The 19434-nt window shown below is 36.9% G+C and overlaps 1 protein-coding gene across 1 annotated transcript; it reads left to right on the plus strand.

Moving 5' to 3' along the window:
- Nucleotides 1-1114: 1114 nt before the first annotated feature.
- On the plus strand, nt 1115-15322 carry LOC146469562 (guanine nucleotide-binding protein G(i) subunit alpha). Its single transcript, XM_085123206.1, has 9 exons — nt 1115-1622; nt 7706-7748; nt 8485-8626; nt 10363-10520; nt 11342-11470; nt 12080-12209; nt 12864-13017; nt 13503-13715; nt 14293-15322. The coding sequence occupies exons 1-8, from the start codon at nt 1505-1507 to the stop codon at nt 13691-13693; spliced, it is 1065 nt and encodes a 354-aa protein (XP_084979332.1). The 5' UTR covers nt 1115-1504; the 3' UTR covers nt 13694-13715; nt 14293-15322.
- The last annotated feature ends 4112 nt before the right edge of the window (nt 15323-19434 follow it).

Below are 19434 nucleotides of genomic sequence, written 5' to 3' on the forward strand. Positions count from 1 at the left end.
GCGTGGTCCTCTGAATTAAGTTCGAGCAATAATTAAAGTTTTTTTGTTTTTTGCTTGTCTTCTAATCAATAAAACACTGACCAATAAAGTAAGCAGAAGTCTCATTGCGTTTACTTCTAGAGTTACTGATAAAAAAGGAAATGGTTTTGCAGGTATACTTCATGTGTGGGAAGTGAAATACACGTGTTGTTATAAATATCAAACTGATCAGCTCCTTATGGTGAACAAAGACCAGCAGTGATACGTGACGCAGTAAACACATTGGAAACCGAAAAAAAATCTTGTCATTCGTGATTATTCATTTTCGAATGATTATCAAATATTTACCCATATTTCTGCATCTGGAATTTTCATGTACGCGTTTATAATTCTCGAAGTTCACTCGCGCACGTACCGGCATCGAGCTATAAAGTATATAGTCCACATCTGAAAAGCGAAAAAAGGCTTTGTAACACGAAACTGTTATTTCTTCTGCCGAATTGCGCCGGCGGAAATATTTTGTAGATTGGCAACCGTGTAAAAACGCGCCAGCGAAGGTGATTCCATTTCGTCGATCTCTGTTAACGAACGGCAAGCATGTGTCAGCCAGTCAAATACCGGCCGCCATAGATCACCATACATTAATAATTTGTAAAGTGATCAGCTGTTTAAAAATAGCATCTCTTAATATAATCACTTACTTATAGTAGTCGCCTGTTAGTCCTGCTGGCCTGTGAAAAAAAACTTCCAACCCCTCTGTTAAAATAAGAGGGCGCACGGAAAGTACTGTAATGTCGACCTGAGGTCAAATAGAATGTTCTAATTTGTAACCAGAGCGGTGAAAAATTAACATTTCAGAAAACAACGAATTGTCCCGTGAAAAACAAGATCGAACGTGTTCCTGTGTTTCGGTATAATTTAAAGTGCTCTCGGAAAGTCCGAGGTAGCTTTTCGATATCGCTTTGTGCATTGACTGCCAACTGCCAATCACTTTGGTTGGTGAACCAAATATTTTGAACACGTGATCAAGGCGAAGCCTTAAAATTTATCCTTTAAAGTTAATACCGGTGGCGCTTTGAAAAAACAGCTTATCGCATAGATAAGATATTTAAAATAACGATCTGTAAGACAATTAAAGTCCGCGTATTAAAGGGGTTGGTAATGGAAAATATCACAACCCGCAAATTGTAGCCCTCAGCTCAATATCCGGGACTTTTCGATCCCAGCGGCCGTGCGAGCAGGGTTTGTTCAGTGTGCGGGCGTGGTTGTGGTTGGTTGTTGCAATAAAAGCGAAGTAGAGCGCCATTGCTTCCTAGGAAAACCGGATAAAAAAGCTTCATGGCGAAGTCTTGAGAGATTTTAACACATGTGCCTTGGGTAAAAGACGCCCCGAGAATTCGATCGCAACGACTGGGCTTGTGTTTGTGGAGTTAACATCAGCCAGACTGTGAAAGTTCACACGAATCGGCCGTGCTTTTCTCGAGAGAAGCTTGAATATTTCTAACTCATTTATAAATATATCAACATGGGTTGCACACTAAGTGCCGAGGACAAGGCTGCCGTAGAGCGGAGCAAGATGATCGATAAAAACCTTCGAGCGGACGGCGAGCGAGCAGCTAGAGAGGTCAAGCTGCTTCTTCTGGGTGAGTAATTTCTGAGGTTGTGATCGTTCGAAGCACTATACGGCAAACTGACTCATCGATTTTCTACGTCGATGCGTCGAAACTGTGGTCGATCGGTTCGAATCTGAATATTCAGCCGTTGTGTTTGTTTTGTATACAGCAAGTTACGTATTCTGCGACGCTTTTTCCTTGTAAAATTCACAAAGTTATATATTGTTCGATAATATAATGCTCCATGTTTTGACGTGGTTCTAATTCGCTCGTCGCGTACTCTCTGAAAAAGACCGCAGTTTGTTGTTTGTCAGGCTTCTCTACTGTCCTTAGCAACATTTCAGTGATCTTAATTTTGTTTGAAAGTCATTACATACAAATCTTCTCGGGCGTTATCTACTTTAGTGGCCTCGCTGAATCGGACGTTTAAAGTTCCAGTCTAGAATCTGACACTTTCTTGCGCAAGTCTAATTCCGCCATTAAATATTGTGAACGAACGTTAGTTGAATATGAATAATTTTCTCTCTCGGTCTTAAAAATTAATTTGGGGCTTATCTCGACCAGTTGGCGAGGTGTCCTACTAAGATATCTTTGATAACTCTCACTCGTAGGATTTGAATACAGCGTTTAATTTTAGAGTAAAAAGAAACCCTTCATGTGCTCTTTCTTGATCCGATCATAAGACCGAACGCACGCGAAATCGTGTATATTGTTTCTCAAGGAACGGAACTATACTGAAAATGCTGGTAAGATGTCTTTTAGCGTGAAACAATCCCCATCCGTTTCAACTCTGTTGTTGCGTGTACCAAAAGTAGATGAGAAATTTTTGCTCCGACAATTTCTTTGCGCGCAATGTTGTAAGTTATATTGAGCGCGTGTGAATTTTAAATCGAATATATTAGATCGCTATATGATGGATAGGACGTGCTCGATTTTACAGTAAAACCGAAAACGAAAGAAGATTTCCTTTACTGAGCATGAAGTGTAACTTGTTACGCAGTTATGAACAATTTTCCTGTCTATTCTTTAATTTTTTCATTTGCTAAATTGTCTCTTTGACGGCGAATAATAGATTTTTTCGGGTCTTCTGATGTCTCTTAGAAATTGTTTTGACGACTGAAAAAGTCATTTTGTAGCCCCCGTTCGCCTGGGAGAGATTTATTCCAGCCTTTCTGCCGTTTTGCTGTATAATCTCGAAGTGAATTAATAAGTTCTCGCTCGGTATCCATGGTTTAGTCTGATGTTGTTATAAACAGGTGGTGCGTGCTATAAAGTCCTTACTAGGTAATTTATTTCTTGCGAATCTAACTCTGGTACGATTTTGCTGCCTGTTTGTAGAATTCATTCTTCGGTGGATTCGCTTCTTTTAAGCTGGTAAGGTTATCAAAGCGAAGATCACCCCAATCTGTAAAGTTTATTAATAGAACGACACTCCAATTACAACAGCCCACTAACCCAATTTATTTGTTGTGGTTTTGCTTTATGGGTTCTGCTCCGTTAGTCACGTTTTAGGTAGATGCTTTGGCGAAATAATCGAAAAACAAAAGTAAGCCATGCAATACTGTGGGTTGTCTTTGAATCGTAATACATGTAGTTGCAGTGCTACAGGTCCTAAAATCACTCAGGCTAAAGTGTGGAGTTGAATAATTGTACATTGGACTTCGAGGAAGTTCACAGACAAAGAGATACTTTGAAACCTGTTCAGAGCTACGTGTATTGTCATCGCAAATTAAGTCAGCCATGCTTGAAAAATGGCCTTCGGAAGGTTAAGGATATGCTACTGTAGATGTCTGTTTTGTTGTGAGTTACTTGTTGTCGTCATGTTAGATAATCTTCCTTTGAATTCCTGGTAGTCTGACACCATTGCCATAGAGGTCTGAAGTGCTTGCAAGACAATTATTATCAATGCTTTCACTCAGGAGATTTGCAAGTTTGAAATTGGGCAAAATTCCAGTTTTACTTTTAAATCATGTTGTAAAACAGTATGTGTTCTCGAGAGCTTCTATTTGACTTGTCACACATTGGCATTTTATTTACTAACTCAAAAGTTGGAGTTGCTCTGTACAACATGTGAAATAGCACTACAGCAAAGTTCTGCTCAGTCGCTTCCATTTGATGGAAAAAATTCAGTCTCAGGAGTCGGAGCCATATAAACTAATTGAAGGTTTGAACGGTGGTAGTGGAAGGGTTAACTAGTGTCCACCAATGGCCATTCAAGTTGAAACCGGTTGTGATGTCAAACATGGTTGTATGTGAGATAAAAAATTTTTACAGACTTTGGAGTTGGAGCAAGATAAACTGGAAATCAACTGTGATTTTTCACACCTCTGCCTCCCCTGGAAATGCGATTTTGCATGTACATGTGTATATTTGGATTGGGCCTGTACTGTATGTCTAGAAAGCCTTTTAATGCCATTGTTATGATTTTCTACATGGAAAATAAACCAATCAGAATCCACACACCGTATTTATATGAGAGGTTTTAGGGGTTACTACAAAGGAACACTAATTTTGTTTTGAATGACTGCCATGTGCTTTATGCATGAATTTTCAAGATTTCTGATGTTCCATTTTCAGAATGAGGGCATACTTATTAGAACTTTAGATCAAAAGAAGAAGCCCTAAAGAATTTTTGGTGGTTTAAGCCTTTGAAGTAGGAAGGTGTAACAAAAAAAATTCTTTGAGGTCAGATGATGTTAAACAGAAAAGTGAAGTTAGTTTCCTCAACAAAGATTAGCATCATTCAAAGGGGGATGACCTTTTCTCAATAAATGTGCTAATAAGCGATAAGTTTTTGCATAAATGTTGTTGAACATTGTAATTCTTGTGTTGTTAACACAGAAACAATGTGCAGGAGAGCTTGGTAAACAGTGATTATTTTCAGTGGAAAAAGTAAATTATTAATCAAGTTTGTATAGGAAACACAACAAATTTTTCACGTGAAAATTGGTGACTTAGAAACCATTTTTGCCTTTCATATTTCGTCCCAAGCAGATAACTTTAAAAACCTAGGCTTGGCACTAACAGTGATTAAGTGCTTAGAGGCCAGTACAACAAACACTTTGGTCTCCAAATATTTTGGGGAAAGTTTTCGTGATTGCCCTGGAAATTTGTTTTTCAAAAATTTCACAAGGGACACATCATAGAATTAGAATTGCAAATGAACATTCTTTCATTATTATTCAAACTTTTGATAAGGAACTTGAGCTTCTCATGGCCAGTAAAGAGTTTATATTGACCAGTATATATCTGATTGAGCTTGACAGTAAAGCAGTACATCTTTAATTACAGTTGATGTTCGCTATCAAGGTTAATGAAAATAATTACTGTTCAAGATTACATAAACTGTGATTTGCACATGGCATATTTGTTATTGAGTAGCAACTCACTTAGCCCCAAAGTCCACATAACCAGTTTTAAACTTGCAAGTGCTTGAAGGCAGCCTTTATCATATTACCAGCATTTTGTGAACCCTGTGATCACTGAGTTTGACCTTGTGACTAATACGTATCTACTTGAATTGAAATCCTATAATACAGAAATGCATCAGATATCAGCCCCTCTGTATCTAAACAGTAACAGCCAAACTTTTCTCCATTAAATTATTAAATCAGGATTATAAACTGAGGTAGTACAGAACTGTAGTTCTGCTCAACCTGGAGGTGACAGCAGGGCTGTCACTAAGATTTCAAGTTGCTGGATAAATACGACAAGTAGGCGGGGAATCAAACAGCTAGGAATTTCTTTTGGTTCTATTTTTCTTCTATTTTCCTATGAAAATAGCCGGGGGCCACATTCTTAGTAACTGGGGGAAATCCCCAGCCCCTGCCTCTTAATGACAGCCCTGTGACCGTCAGGTGAAATTCCTTCTTTGCAAACGGTTGTCACCAATAGTGTTGTCAAAAACAGGTGTTTTCATAATAAAAATCCGGTTGGCTCCTGTTCACCCCGCAGTCCCGATATCAACATGGACGATCTCTTCACTTAAAATAATTATTATGTATGATACCAGTTGGGAGAGTTGGTTTAAATATCAGAACATTTAAAGGGGTTCTGCAGGGGTTTCAATAAGTTCTGAAGTAGGCGGCAGACCTATAAAAGTAGGCGGCTCTAACACTTCAGGGGCCGTAAGGGGGTCCGGGGGCATGCTCCCCCTGAAAATTTTGGAATCTAGAAGCCGGGAAATGCCATTTCCTGCATTCTGGCATCAAATTCAGTACTAAAATAAATATTGATTAAGTAGCAACAGCATTAGTGACAATTGTATTTAGTTTTTCAGGTGAAGTTCAATTTTAATGAAAGGATAACGTTAACCATAGAAAACTGAATCTTTCATTACATACAGTATACAGCAATGTGAAGCATTTCCAGATGCACAGCTGAAGTCGAGAAGTGTTACATCAAATGAAATGTTTAGAAGTAAACAATGTTTAGAAGTAAAATGAAATCTTGCTTTGTTGTTGTCTTACTATCAGTCTATGGTCACTAGCATAACTATTACTGATATCCCCATGTTTCCATGACTTTTAAAAGCTACTAAAAACTGCTCGTTACCTAAAAAAGGTATTTAAACTACTACAGCATTGGATAAATAAAGAACTGCTAGCCAGGGACAAGTCAGCCAGGACGAAGCAGACGAAGCAATGTAACACTTTGCGAGACTATTACTACAGAGTATCATGCACATAGAAATTTGCATCAGTGCCTCAAGCATATCATATTTGATTGTACTTCTCATCCGCGTCTTAATGCACTTGATTGCTGAGGCGCCCCTTTCAGGCCAAGCGTTGCTTACTTTTATTAAAATAATTATGCTAAAATACTGCCGCCTCCCGTACGTTCACTCGTTTACAACTGGGTTCCATCGTCGAAACACACGGACCGGAACTGAAGAGCGAATGTGATCGAGGCAAGAATTGACACCAGTCCCTCTCCTCTGTTAAATCAACATGGCTGACTTCACAACTAAACCATCGCGCATTTTAAATACAACCGTGACCTTTCAGAAATATACTGATACAGCAACAGAAAAAATGGAAACAAAGAAAATGTTCTCTCTTTATTTCATATTTAACAGGTGAGAAATTGTGTGACTCAAGAAACTCAAGGGACAACGCGTGACTGAATTGAAAGAACATTTTTATTTTATACTGCATTGATTTTTTTTGGCATCCAGTTTCAGGCTGTTCTAGGCTAAAATTTTATATGTTCAGCAACTGATCAACAGGTGAAAGTAGCCGGCGAAACTTCGCTGAGTAGCCGGCGAACTTCGCCGGCTGCCGGCTTTTATATACAACCCTGGTTCTGTCGCGGTAATTTTGCTGTATTTTTGTTGAAACTGCTCAAATTTTTGACGAAGAACATGTTTTGTAACATGGAGTTGCTTTTACAACAGCAAGAAGAAAACATCAAAGTTTTTCTCGTAGGAAGAATTTGGGCCAAAATCAATTTTTAGCGACTTCTCAAAAATACACAGGAAGAACTTGAAAAAGTTGGCCAATTTTTTCAAGTTGCAATCCACTTCCATCCTAGCCAAACAAAATTAAAGGTGGTTTCTGTGTACTAGTAGGGTTGTTGTTGACAACACTCTACCATTATTTTAAGCATCTCCTTTATTCTCTTTACCTGTGTTTTTGATCAATTCTCAAACTCGTGGTAATTCATGAAGAGAAAACAAACGAAATCAAGGAGGTTTGGAAATATGATTTCTATAACATCGTAAAATTTGGTAAACTTTTCCTTTGAATTTCTCCAAGAATTTGTAATGGTTTGAGAAGCTACACTGTATATCAAACGGTTGGAAGAGTGATTTATTTGATTTCCAAACACCGAAGTTGGTCAAAAAAACTTACTGTAGCTGCACCGCATTTTGTCAACCTACTTCTGAGTATTTTGAAATTGGATGAAACAATCTTTCTTGTGTTTGGTATGTTACTTAATATTTACATCCTGGCCACAAGAGCATCTAAAAGGGTTGATACTCCGTTGTACCTTGTGTTATGCTTTGATTGGCCTTAAACAATGCAGGCTGTGTTGTTCCCCCGAAAATCACAATTTAATTTTTTGTTATTTGATAACCTTTTTAATGAAAGATTTGATTTTTCCTTTCTCAGGTGCTGGTGAATCTGGAAAAAGTACCATAGTAAAACAGATGAAGTGAGTACTGTGTAGCCTGCCTGCATGATGCACTGTATTAATAAACGTTAGTGAGCTTATGCAACAGGATGGCTGAAGTAGGAGGACAGCAAATTGCCCTTGTTTGACCACCTGACAACTTAATATGTAGAGATATTACATGGCAGCACAAACATGAATTTTATTTTCAAATGTTAAAAACAATATTTTACGAACGAGTGCAGCAAGTGAGTAAAGTATTGTTTTCAACATGAGAAAATAAAATTCATATTTTCAAGCCACCATGTAATTTAGTTGTTATTATATAAACAAATCTATCACTCGCCATGTTTCACCCACTGTATGCACAAACAACCATGAACTGTTAATGACATCATCAATATCCGAAAAAGATGCATGAACTGAAAAAAATATTCAAAATACTTGGGAAACAATAATTGTTATTCTTGAAATACTTAATGCTGTGATGTAAAGAAAAATTCACAGCTTTATACTGTCAATAAAGTAGGGAAATTTGTACGGGAACTCTGAAATCTCGTTGGAGATGTTAAACGGGTAATTTTCAAAACTGACATGTAAATTTCAAAACTCTCTTCAAATTTAAAAAAAAACCGGACTTGCATGACGTGGATTAACTCTAAAAGTTGTGTATTAAGTTGCCAGTACTTGCTAAGCAGATAAGTCTCAATGACGACTTCCTGTGTAAAGAAAGTCATTGTTATTAATAATTTAATGTGATACATTATTTTGCCTCTAGAATTATTCATGAACATGGCTACACTCAAGAAGAATGCGCACAGTACAAACAAGTCGTATATAGCAACACAATACAGTCGATGATTGCCATTATTAGGGCATTAGGAACTCTGAAGATTGAATTTGGATCCATGGATAGAGCAGTGAGTTTATTGCTTATTTTAACATGATTAAAAAGAAGCCTTTTGCTCCAAGTTTTAGCCAGAAGGTTGTCCAGGCATCTTATGGATGCCAATGTTTTGAAAAAATTCGGGAAAATTAACTGAATCTATTAACAAAGGACGTGCCCCATGTAGTAGTAGTAACAATAATAATAATAATAATAATAATAATAATAATAATAATAAGATTTAATATTTCTACTGCGCAAATTAACATGTAGATATGATCAAATGCGCATTACACCTAGTGAAATGAAAATGGGCAAAAAAATAAAACTACATATAATCATACGTATCATAAAAATAATAAGGATTATCAAGTATGTGGAATTTCTGGCTAACAGTCTGCCTGCACTTACAAGTGAGATTCACTTTGATCTTAATTTTAAAACAATGACACACAGATTAACATTAATGACAAAGTGAGTAGGCAAAGTGCCCAGCTGTGAGTTCACAGGATGTTGCCTGGCTAAATCAACCAGCTTTTTTTATTTTAACCCATTGAGGGCCACATTTTTTCCAGGAATTTACCAAATTAAAATTAGCAAATTGGTAATAAACAACCCCATATGCAATAAAAATACTCAACTGACAGGGTACAAAATTCAACACCCCTTTGGTCCAGACTAGTTAAAATGTCTGCTTATCAAATAAAATACACTTGTTGGGAATTAAAGGTTTCCCGAAAAACAAACCTGGAGGTAAATATTTGGCAAATTACTGTACGTTGAAATTTGATCCTCATGTCACGTGGGCAATTTGATCTGCTTGGGAGGACATGTGTTTTGTTTGCGTAAGATTGCTTAGTCACCGTAATACGTAGAAAAACAAACAAAAAGCTAAGTTCCTAAATGAAAAATTTTTTCAGGTAAGCGTTAATTTAATAAGATAAAATTTAGGAATACATTTGACTATAAAAATAAGCGAAAAAACGGTACGACATTTCGGTGTCGTCTTGGCACCATTATCAAGTAAAGAATGTAACAGAAAAGATAATTTATACAGAAAGTAAAGGTGTGAAATAGAATAAATTAAAATTAGACTGAAAGTAACTTTCCAGTGAACGGACATAACTCTCACTTTATAACACCTCACTGAATGAACACAGGACAGTTAATTTTGGTCTTATTTTAATTTATTCTATTTCACACCTTTAGTTTTTGTATAAATTATCTTTTCTGTTACATTCTTTACCTGATAATGGTGCCAAGATGACAACGAAATGTCGTTTCATTTTTTTGACTCTCTGTAACCCACACTAATTCGACATGCTGAATGTTGTGGACCAGAATAAAGTCAGGCTCTGTTATATTTCTTGTGACGTGGTTACAGTCTTGAAACACAGTAGTCACTGATAGCTCTATGCTTGATTGATTCTTCTTTTGCACAATTTTGATTAACACTTTCAAAGTTCACTTTAAAAAGATAGTTTCTCCTGATATGTGTATAACAGGGCTTGGAGTTATTTCAGAACTGGTCACCAACTGTTGATTTACCTATTTTGCTTGCAAAATAACATTTAAAAATTTTGTTTTATTTGATATAATTATTGAGGGAAAAAATTAACAAGTATTAAAAATGTATTATCTGGTGAAGAAAATTTTTCAGTTGTTACCAGTTGCCAACCCAAACGACAAACTTAATCTAGCCCTGAATTAGGCCTGTTGCAGGCATTTTCATGACTTCTATTACTTACAGTTATTGTGTATTTTTCACAGGATGATGCAAGAGAGCTTTTTGCGTTAGCAGGAAGCATGGAAGACGTGAAATTCACACCCGAGCTGGTATCAATAATGAAGAGATTATGGAATGATGTAGGAGTTCAGAACTGCTTTTCAAGATCAAGAGAATACCAGCTAAACGATTCAGCTGCATAGTATGTACAGGCAGATCTTTGTTTACATGCTTAGTGTTAATAGCATAAATGACAAAACTAAACACAAGTAAAATAATGGTCTCCATAAATTGAAAGAGCTTGGTGGTTTTTGCCACACGACGGTCTAAATTATTTGTTGTAAATTTCACAGTTTTTGAAACAGATTTCTCTGAGAATATTCTAAATTTCCCACCAATATTTACACTGACTAGTGAGAGTGAGATGTTCTTTTAGTTTAGAGTGTCCATTTGTACGTAGCTAGTTGGTTGATATAGGCTAGGGAGGCAAAATGTAAACGATGACGTCAACAAAGATTCTCCCATAGCTTTTAACATATAGTGATGGTTTTTTCCCCCTTTCTGTTTTGAATGCTTTTTTGACAACTAATCATTGCATTACAGTTAAAATATATATTCAGGGCTGTCAACCTCACACGTCTTCAAATATGGAGAACTTCTGACTTCCCCGGCAAATCGCCGTACAGACACCCGGATTATCCGAGAGAGTTGACAGCCCTGTATATTAGTAATCACTGGTAAAGTTTCAATAACCAGATTGAGTTCATTTCATTTTCCAGATTCATTTCTCTGAAAGTTTTTCTGTTTGTCCTCCATCTGCAAAAGCCAACATTTCTAAGTCACAACTGAATTTTTATAACCACCTTACATATTTCCACCTCGGTTCCTGTTATTATTGTTTAGGTCACTTTGATAACATACCTTTTGTGATCTCCCTGGGTATTTGATGATCGTGTAATGCCCTGCTGGTAAGCCTTTGATATTCGTAATATGTAAAAAACATATCTTTTTCCACACTTGCAGTTATCTGAATGCACTGGACAGACTAGGATCGCCAGATTACATTCCAACAGAGCAAGATGTTCTTAGAACAAGAGTCAAAACAACTGGAATTGTTGAGACTCATTTTACTTTTAAAGATCTCCATTTCAAGTGAGTTTTTCTGTTTATTGCCAGTCGCATCTAAGCACGGCGGTTTGTAGAAAAAAAGCAACCTAATTTGGTATCAGATATGACCCGTTTTGTCATCAAAGTTTGGTTGAATCTTAGGCGAACTTTTGCTCCTGTACTGTTGACCAGGGTTTTGTTTACAAAATTCATTTTAATTTCCAATGAGTGAGATTTATTTGAATGCTAAAATTATTCATCGTAGCCAAGGTTAGGCACAGTAACATTCAAACCACATACTTATTTGAGCACCAAAATCCAGCTAACAGCTTCTCAAACTTTGAATGTTTGGTGACAAACATGTCATGTTTTTTACCAAATTAGGTCATGTTTCTTTTTGTGATGTAGATATGTTTGCCTGTATCTGCAACTGGCACTAATTGAAACTTTGGAGTGAACCTTAGAATTAATAAATATTGCTGCCTTTTAAAAAAATAAATGCTTGGAAGTAGTATGTACACTAATTAATTTGTTTTTGTTTTGTTTTAACAAAACTGAAGGTGTAGCTGGTTAAGCAAACTGAAGAAAATATTTATTACTTCCTACACTCAATAATTTATATATTTATGTTAAGTTTTTTAATTATGTTAACAGAATGTTTGATGTTGGAGGTCAACGTTCAGAGAGGAAGAAGTGGATTCATTGTTTTGAGGGCGTGACTGCCATTATCTTCTGTGTAGCTTTGAGCGCATATGACTTAGTACTGGCAGAAGATGAAGAAATGGTAAGATATGGTTCAAAAAGTGATCACACTTTTTGAATTTCTGTTTTTTCGTTGTTTCTTTTCCAAGGTGAAACAAGATGAATTTAACAAGGAACTTGATTTTAGCACTCCATCAATACAAGCAGCCAAGGACAATGTCACACTTTAAATTTTATCAGTAAAATTCAAAGATGTACCTCATGTCTTATTAATTTTAGAAATAGTTAGCATGAGATAGAACATGACCCCACAAGCTTGTGTATGCTTAAAATGATTATCATGTTTGAATAAAGGATTGTATGTATGTTTGTATATGTTGTGGTTTTTTTTTTTTTTTTTTTTTTGGTTTAAAAAATTTTCCAAACCAGTTAATTTTTATTTTCCTTTATGCAGTATTCATTACCATAATCTGAGAAAAGGGAAATAAAAATGAAAACAGGTTTGAAAATTTTTAAACCAAAAAAAAAATTGAATCACAAAATATACATGAATGTACACATCAAGAATCTACAGTAAAGGTTCTGATAGTTTTGGGGGGGGGGGGGGGGGGGCTTAAACCCATCAAGCAAGCTAGGGCATGCAATTCTGCATATTCTAGCTTATTCCGGTATACGGTCAATCAAACTTGGCGTAAGAGTGCAGTGTGATTTGATATACTTTATTATTGTGTTGTAGAACCGTATGATGGAAAGTATGAAGCTGTTTGACTCCATCTGTAACAACAAGTGGTTTACAGATACGTCGATAATCCTTTTCCTGAACAAGAAGGATTTGTTTGCAGAGAAAATCACCAAGTCACCCTTGACCATCTGCTTCCCAGAGTACATGGGTAAAATGTTGAAATTGTTGTCACACAGCTTGATTTCCTTTTTGAAATAAAATGGGGACAGTTCGTTTAACCCATCCTAAAGTCAAGTTGGAACAAAGATTTAATAGGCAAAACGTCATTTTTTACGAGTTAAAATTTGCAAAGTGGGTGGAAAGGCTAGTGGGAACCTATGCTTATCAGACTACTTCCAGAACTATTTCAAGGTTCTGATTGGAGAGAAAATTTCTGGCATTAAATTTTGCTGGCCAATCAGGTAACTCATACCAATTTAATGCTTTTGCAAGTATAGATCTCTGTTTTTGCCTATCATGACTGGTGCAACACAAATTCACTTTCCATTAGGGTAAGCTTTTACAGGCCGTTACCCAACCTATATTGAAACTCCCAAAATTTTCTTGCAGTAATACCAGTAAGCCCCCCCCCCCCCCCCCCCTCCCCAAACAAGGCATAAACCTAGAGTAATTGTACTCTGCTTGTTATTTTAGGTTCAAACACGTATGAAGAAGCGGCTGCATATATTCAACTTCAGTTTGAAAACCTTAACAAGAGAAAAGACACAAAAGAGATCTACACCCACTTCACTTGTGCCACAGATACAAACAACATTCAGTTTGTGTTTGATGCTGTCACAGACGTCATCATCAAAAACAACCTCAAGGATTGTGGACTCTTCTAAACGTCATAAGGCCTTGTCAATGGTTAGTAAGGCTTTTTGACTGTAAACAAACTCCAGTTAAGGATTTGGAGGTGCCCAGTTTTGCAACGCTAATATCTTGAAAATTTACCGTATCCTAAACAGCCATTTTATGGTATCCAAAATGTAACTTTCTTCGTTATTAAAAGGGCGGGTGAGGTGGAGATTGTGATGCGTGCCACATAACTATGAATGTAGTAAAAAAATGATTGAGGAAAATAGTGATCAGCATCAAATTTCTCCTTGTAACATCAATGCTTATGCATGAGAATTAAGGATATGATCACTCAAGGTACAATTTTCTTGATGTTTTAATAACGTCTGCCCTGTACGTTTATAAGAAAAGTATGGGGACAAGATAGGAAAATTTGTTTTTTTTGATATTAGGGGTTAAAGGGTTAACGATGACAAGAAAGGGCAACCTTCATTTGTTTCGCTATTACAATTCACTTGTGTAGCCAGCCTCTCTAAAGATAAACACAGCTCTACAGGGTTACTAGTTGGACTCTCAATTTCATTAAGTTTTATCTTGTGCTTATCAGCAACTAAATACAACTAATGCTGTGGTGATTTTCTTTCAGGTCTGACAAAGTATTTGTACAAAAGATGCCCTGAAAACTAGTTTTGTGTACAGACCTTGCCAGATGTTTTTATAAGAATGTCCAGTGATACTCTCTGTGCTCATGGTAGATGGCTCACGCATCAATCAACAGAAGATAACTTACACATGGCAGTCAATTATGAACTACTGCCTAGCATCGAGCAAGCCCTGATGCGAAGGCAGTGTAAGTCGCCCATAACTATTTCAGAGTTGTAAAAAGAAAAGCTATCTACGTAATTTAATTTCTGAGAATAACACGGTAAGGGATAGTAGATTGTTTTGTATGTTCGTTAAGCTTGTAATTACTAACGCATAAAGTCATCAACATGGCTTGATTATCATGAAATAAAAATACTATGGCCATGATCTATTACTTACGCTTTTATGGAGAATACTAAAAAAAAAAAATCAGCTATATTCAAAGCACATGAACTTCTCAGACTGAAGTTTATGTTAAAACTGGATGTGTTTGACATTCGAAGATGATATTCAGTTCCACTGATGTGCAGGGCAGAAACTCCTCACTGAAGAGGTAGTCTTGAAAAATGCCCGTCTTCCCAAATAATGCCGAAAATAAATGAAGAGATATAATGAAGAGAAAGAATCTAAACATTCGAGCATTGCTTGGTGAGTCAGTTAGGTGGTAGCCTCGCTCGCAGATGCTCTCTTAAGTTCGTCACGCAATCTTTGCTAACAATAAGAGAGGCATGCGACCGTCATTTCAGCAGACGTTTTTTGGGGGGGGGAAGGATTGCGTGACAAGCCAAAAGAGTGTTTGGGAGGGAGGCATGTATCCCCTAAGAAGACTAGAATTATAAGACCTAGAGACGGGTTTCTTTGTTTTCTTTTCTTTGTTTTTTGTTACTATGGTTGTGTGAAGAAAATGCCTCACTCTGTTAAATTATGTTATTTACCTGCTCTGTGATAATTGAAAAGGAACTTATCTGTATATTAGGGATCTTGAATGATTCGACAAGAGACTATTATTAAAAGGATGATTTTAACGACTACTGTTGTGTTATGTTGTGTTGTGTTTTGTGTGGTACATACGCTCTATCTACGTTTATGCCGTTGGCAGTTTGACTTTGCACACCAGAGCGAATGGTGAGGCAAAGAATTTCACCTTAATGTTAACGTGTTGTTTTGTACAAGCACTGAGGATTGCAGACTCGGAAAACTAAAAACAAAGATTGGGAAACAGTTCTTTATTTTGCAGTGTTACTTCTCTTTGTAGTCCAACAGTTGGTTTTAATGCTTTGACTTTTTTCAACGCAATGTCGACAGCTGTGATTAAAACCTCGCGATTTGTCCCAATCAGGCGATGTTAATGGTAAAGGAAATTTGACAAAATTTCACAGCGTAAACTTCCTTATAAAGAGTGGCCTGTGAATTCTTTAGCAATTTTTGAACATAAGGAAATTTTGACAGGCAAATTATACCTGACAAATCCTAATATGAAGAACTCGGGGATGGGGGGGGGGGGGGGGTTGGTAGGCAGGGTTGTTTATTTTTCAGATGGTATATATGCTGTGGACTCCTGTTGGAAACCCATAGATTGACTTCCGAGCGTTCTTATTGAACAAAACGTGGCGTGGTACAAAACTGGAGGTCGGACGGTTATAAAAGAAATAAATCCCTTTCCGGCTTGCTGGTTTGACCTCAACATTTAACAGTTGCCTTCAAAGCAAACTGTTCATTTTTCGGACAATCTGCCAGACCCCATATACCACCAATGAAAAGGGGGTTTATTTACTAAATAACCATGTCTATGTACAGCTTTTAAGCGGCCCCAGTTACCGAAGTTAAAAAGCATAGGAGCTATTGACAAATGAAGTGCAGTGCAACCTCTGGCATTTGGCACCCCTGGTACCATACGATGGTAATTATATTGTTGCGCCCGGACCACGCCTAATATCTGTAGGGTTTTCCTACAGTTGCAGTAGAGGCATTCTCGTCCCCAGAGCCCCAACGTTTTTTTTTTTTAATTGTTGAACGAGTTGCTCTGGGTCCATCCAAAAATATCTTTTTTTTCATTGGCTGTCGAAAACCTGATGCGCTATAAGGTGAAAAATGCTTCGCTTCTGCGCATTTGTCTTTACTTCCTAATACTGAGCAGTACTGAGCAAGCGCAATGGTAATTTATCACACTGAGCGTGCGCTACCGAATGTCGTGAAATTCACGACATCCGGTAACGGCTGTTACCAGGGCCTACGATCCAACCGCTGACCAGAAGATCGTAGGCTCTGGGAACGAGGATGCAGTAGAGGAAATGATCAATACACGCGCGCGTGCGTACGTGTGTAGAGGGTGGGGGTGAATTGCATCAGTTTCTCAGTTAACAAAACTACCATCAGGATTAATAGAGTGGTCTAGCTACACTGTGAAATAGTCCAAAGAAACGGATGGAGATGGAGTCTGGAGATAGCACCATATAAAAGTGCTGTGAACCTCATTTTAATGAATCGAGGCTAAGTGTAAAGCTTTTCATATGATTATTAGTTTTGTTTACATATGAAAAATAATTTACATAATCAAAAAACTTTGCACTTAGCCTCGCTTTCATGTTGAGGTTCAAAGCAAATAGGAATTGGCGATGTGTAAAGCCCCCCTTTGGCATTTACAATTTTCGCTTTTGGTCCATGACTGATGAGGGTTGAAGATGAAGGTTACTTGACAGCCGATCTTGCTACCTATTTGGATCGCACGCACATGGATACCAAGTGGTGCAACTGAACGGTTTCCAATTGAGTGTCGTTAAACCAAAACCAAAGTAATTACTGTGGCCAATCACAATAGAGTGTTTTCACATGACGTCACAGCGGCCATGTTGGTGTCCCAAAACAAAGAAATGGCGGCCATGTTGGTGTCCCAAACTAAACCTCTGGGAATTGATCTCAAATACTTTCTTTTGTTTCAGTAAACCAATATGGCCGGTAGTCACGTGAATGAAAACACTCCATAGATGTAAACAACACAACGAGCCAATCAGAATTCAAAGCAAATATATGTAACTGGTGCCAAGCGCGGGAAAACGCGTGCGGTCAAAATACGATTGGTTTGGGTTTGGATTCCTATTGGTCGGGAAAGTGTTGCGAGTTTTGTTAACCAATCACAGAGCGTAGTGGTGCAAAACTAAAGCAAACGCAAAATTACTTTCGACACTCAATTGAAAAGCGCCTTAATTTTTTAATTTAAAAAAGACAAGTACAGTGACAGATAGCATTACTTTATTTGCATCTCAGTAACATTAGCAACCTACAAAACGTACTGCTTTAAGCTAAGAAGGAATAATCTGAAAGAAAACAGTCTTGCTTTGACTTTTATACTAAACTGGTTTGCAACAGATTATTAATTTAATTATGTTCAACAGCAGTTAGCACATTTTGGAAAATACGTTTTCTAACCCTGACAAAAAATACCAGTCAATTTACAAATGTATAAATTGATGGAATTAAGTATTATATGTTCCGCAACACAAATAAAATGGGCATGTCTAGATTTTAAAAACAGCAGCAAATTTTTAGCATGGAAGCAGCTATGAGAATACTAAAATACATAGGCCATTTTAGAATTTGTATAATTTCTCGGTAACCAATTGTGACATTTAGCATCCAGGAGAGAGTTTCTCAGAAGTCCCAATTACTACTGATATTGGTTATTATTAATTTTTTAACAGCAACAACATTAATTGATATTTTTAAAACAATTAAAAATTAATACAAATCAGGTAACTATCCTTTTTGTATTCAAAAAAAGAAAAAGCTTAATCAAGCTGGGAGAAGAGCACACAAATGGAAAGAGAATAATGTGCTGAAGTGAACGTGAATAAATTAAGTGTCGCGCGTGACTCGTGCTCCGCGCGTGACTCGCGCTTCGCGCTCGCCTCGTGCTTGCCTCCGCACGCCTGAATAACGCAAAAAAAAAAAAAAAATTACCGCATATTCTGCAGGCTATTTTCTTAAGAGGTGCTAAGCTAATTAGTTCATTAGTGTTAATTTTTAGTGAAACCTGCCCAGCATGCATGTTCAGTACAATACAATCATTGTTTAGTAAGCAAAAGTTAAATGTTTAATAAATGAAAAGAGTTGCCCACTTCTTTCTTAATAATCGAAAAATAGGGTCTTTTTTGGTCAATAAGCAAACTCTGTCTAATAAACGGGAAAAACTGAGTCCGGAAACAATCTGACTCCTGTTCGTAACTTTTGTGAAATGGCATCTTGATAACTTTAGATTTGACAGAAAAAATAAATATGTAACATTGCCTGGCAAAGAGTTAAAATAATGCTTATTTAAAATAGCTTCCAAAACTACTACCATTTTACCATTTGATGTAAGTCCATGAGAGTTCCAAGGTTTGATTTTCAACTTTTGAGTTGTCATATAATAACTCACATGTATGATACAATATTGACGTCTATATCAAACTACAGCTATGTACTATTATAGTAAGTTGACACAAGTTTCCTTTTTTGTTGATACTGTTTTTGTCTTCATGATGGTAAAATCTATAATATTTTCTCAACTACACTGACTATAATCAGTACATGAATAGCGTATGTTGGTACGAGACGAAACAATGTTTTTAATGCAATATTCTTCACCTAAAATGTAGAGGTTTACCAACGACTCCATAAAACAAAGTAAGCATGCATAAGAGAAGAGATTTTACAATAACTGTCCAAATTCCCGCGCGCTGATTGGCTCGTTGCTATTGTCTATAAGAGTACAGACAATAAAAATGATGTCAGATGAAACCCGCGCGCTTTCTAAACGAAAAAAATAGCCAATTCCGCTCGTACTTTTTCTATGTTATTGTAAAAAACAAATCGACGGCAGTTTTCTATGGTCTATACTCTTATAGACCATAAAATGACGCCATAAAATGTCCAAAACTTGGCAGTGAAACTACTCGCCTGCGGCTCGTGGTTTCACTTGAGTTTTGAACATTTTTTGACGTCATTTTATGGTCTATAAGAGTATAGACCATAGAAAACTGCTGTCGATTTGTTGAACTGCAGTGAAGTGAAGAATGGGAAATAACATGACATCGATAAAATTCAGAAAAAAGTAATGTTGCTCTGATGAGTGGGCGAGATGGCTGACATGACTTAAAGGGGCCGT

Source organism: Pavona decussata, unplaced genomic scaffold (genome assembly GCF_977016875.1).
Source record: "Pavona decussata unplaced genomic scaffold, jaPavDecu1.1 SCAFFOLD_122, whole genome shotgun sequence".
In the NCBI taxonomy this organism is placed as follows: Eukaryota; Metazoa; Cnidaria; class Anthozoa; order Scleractinia; family Agariciidae; genus Pavona; species Pavona decussata.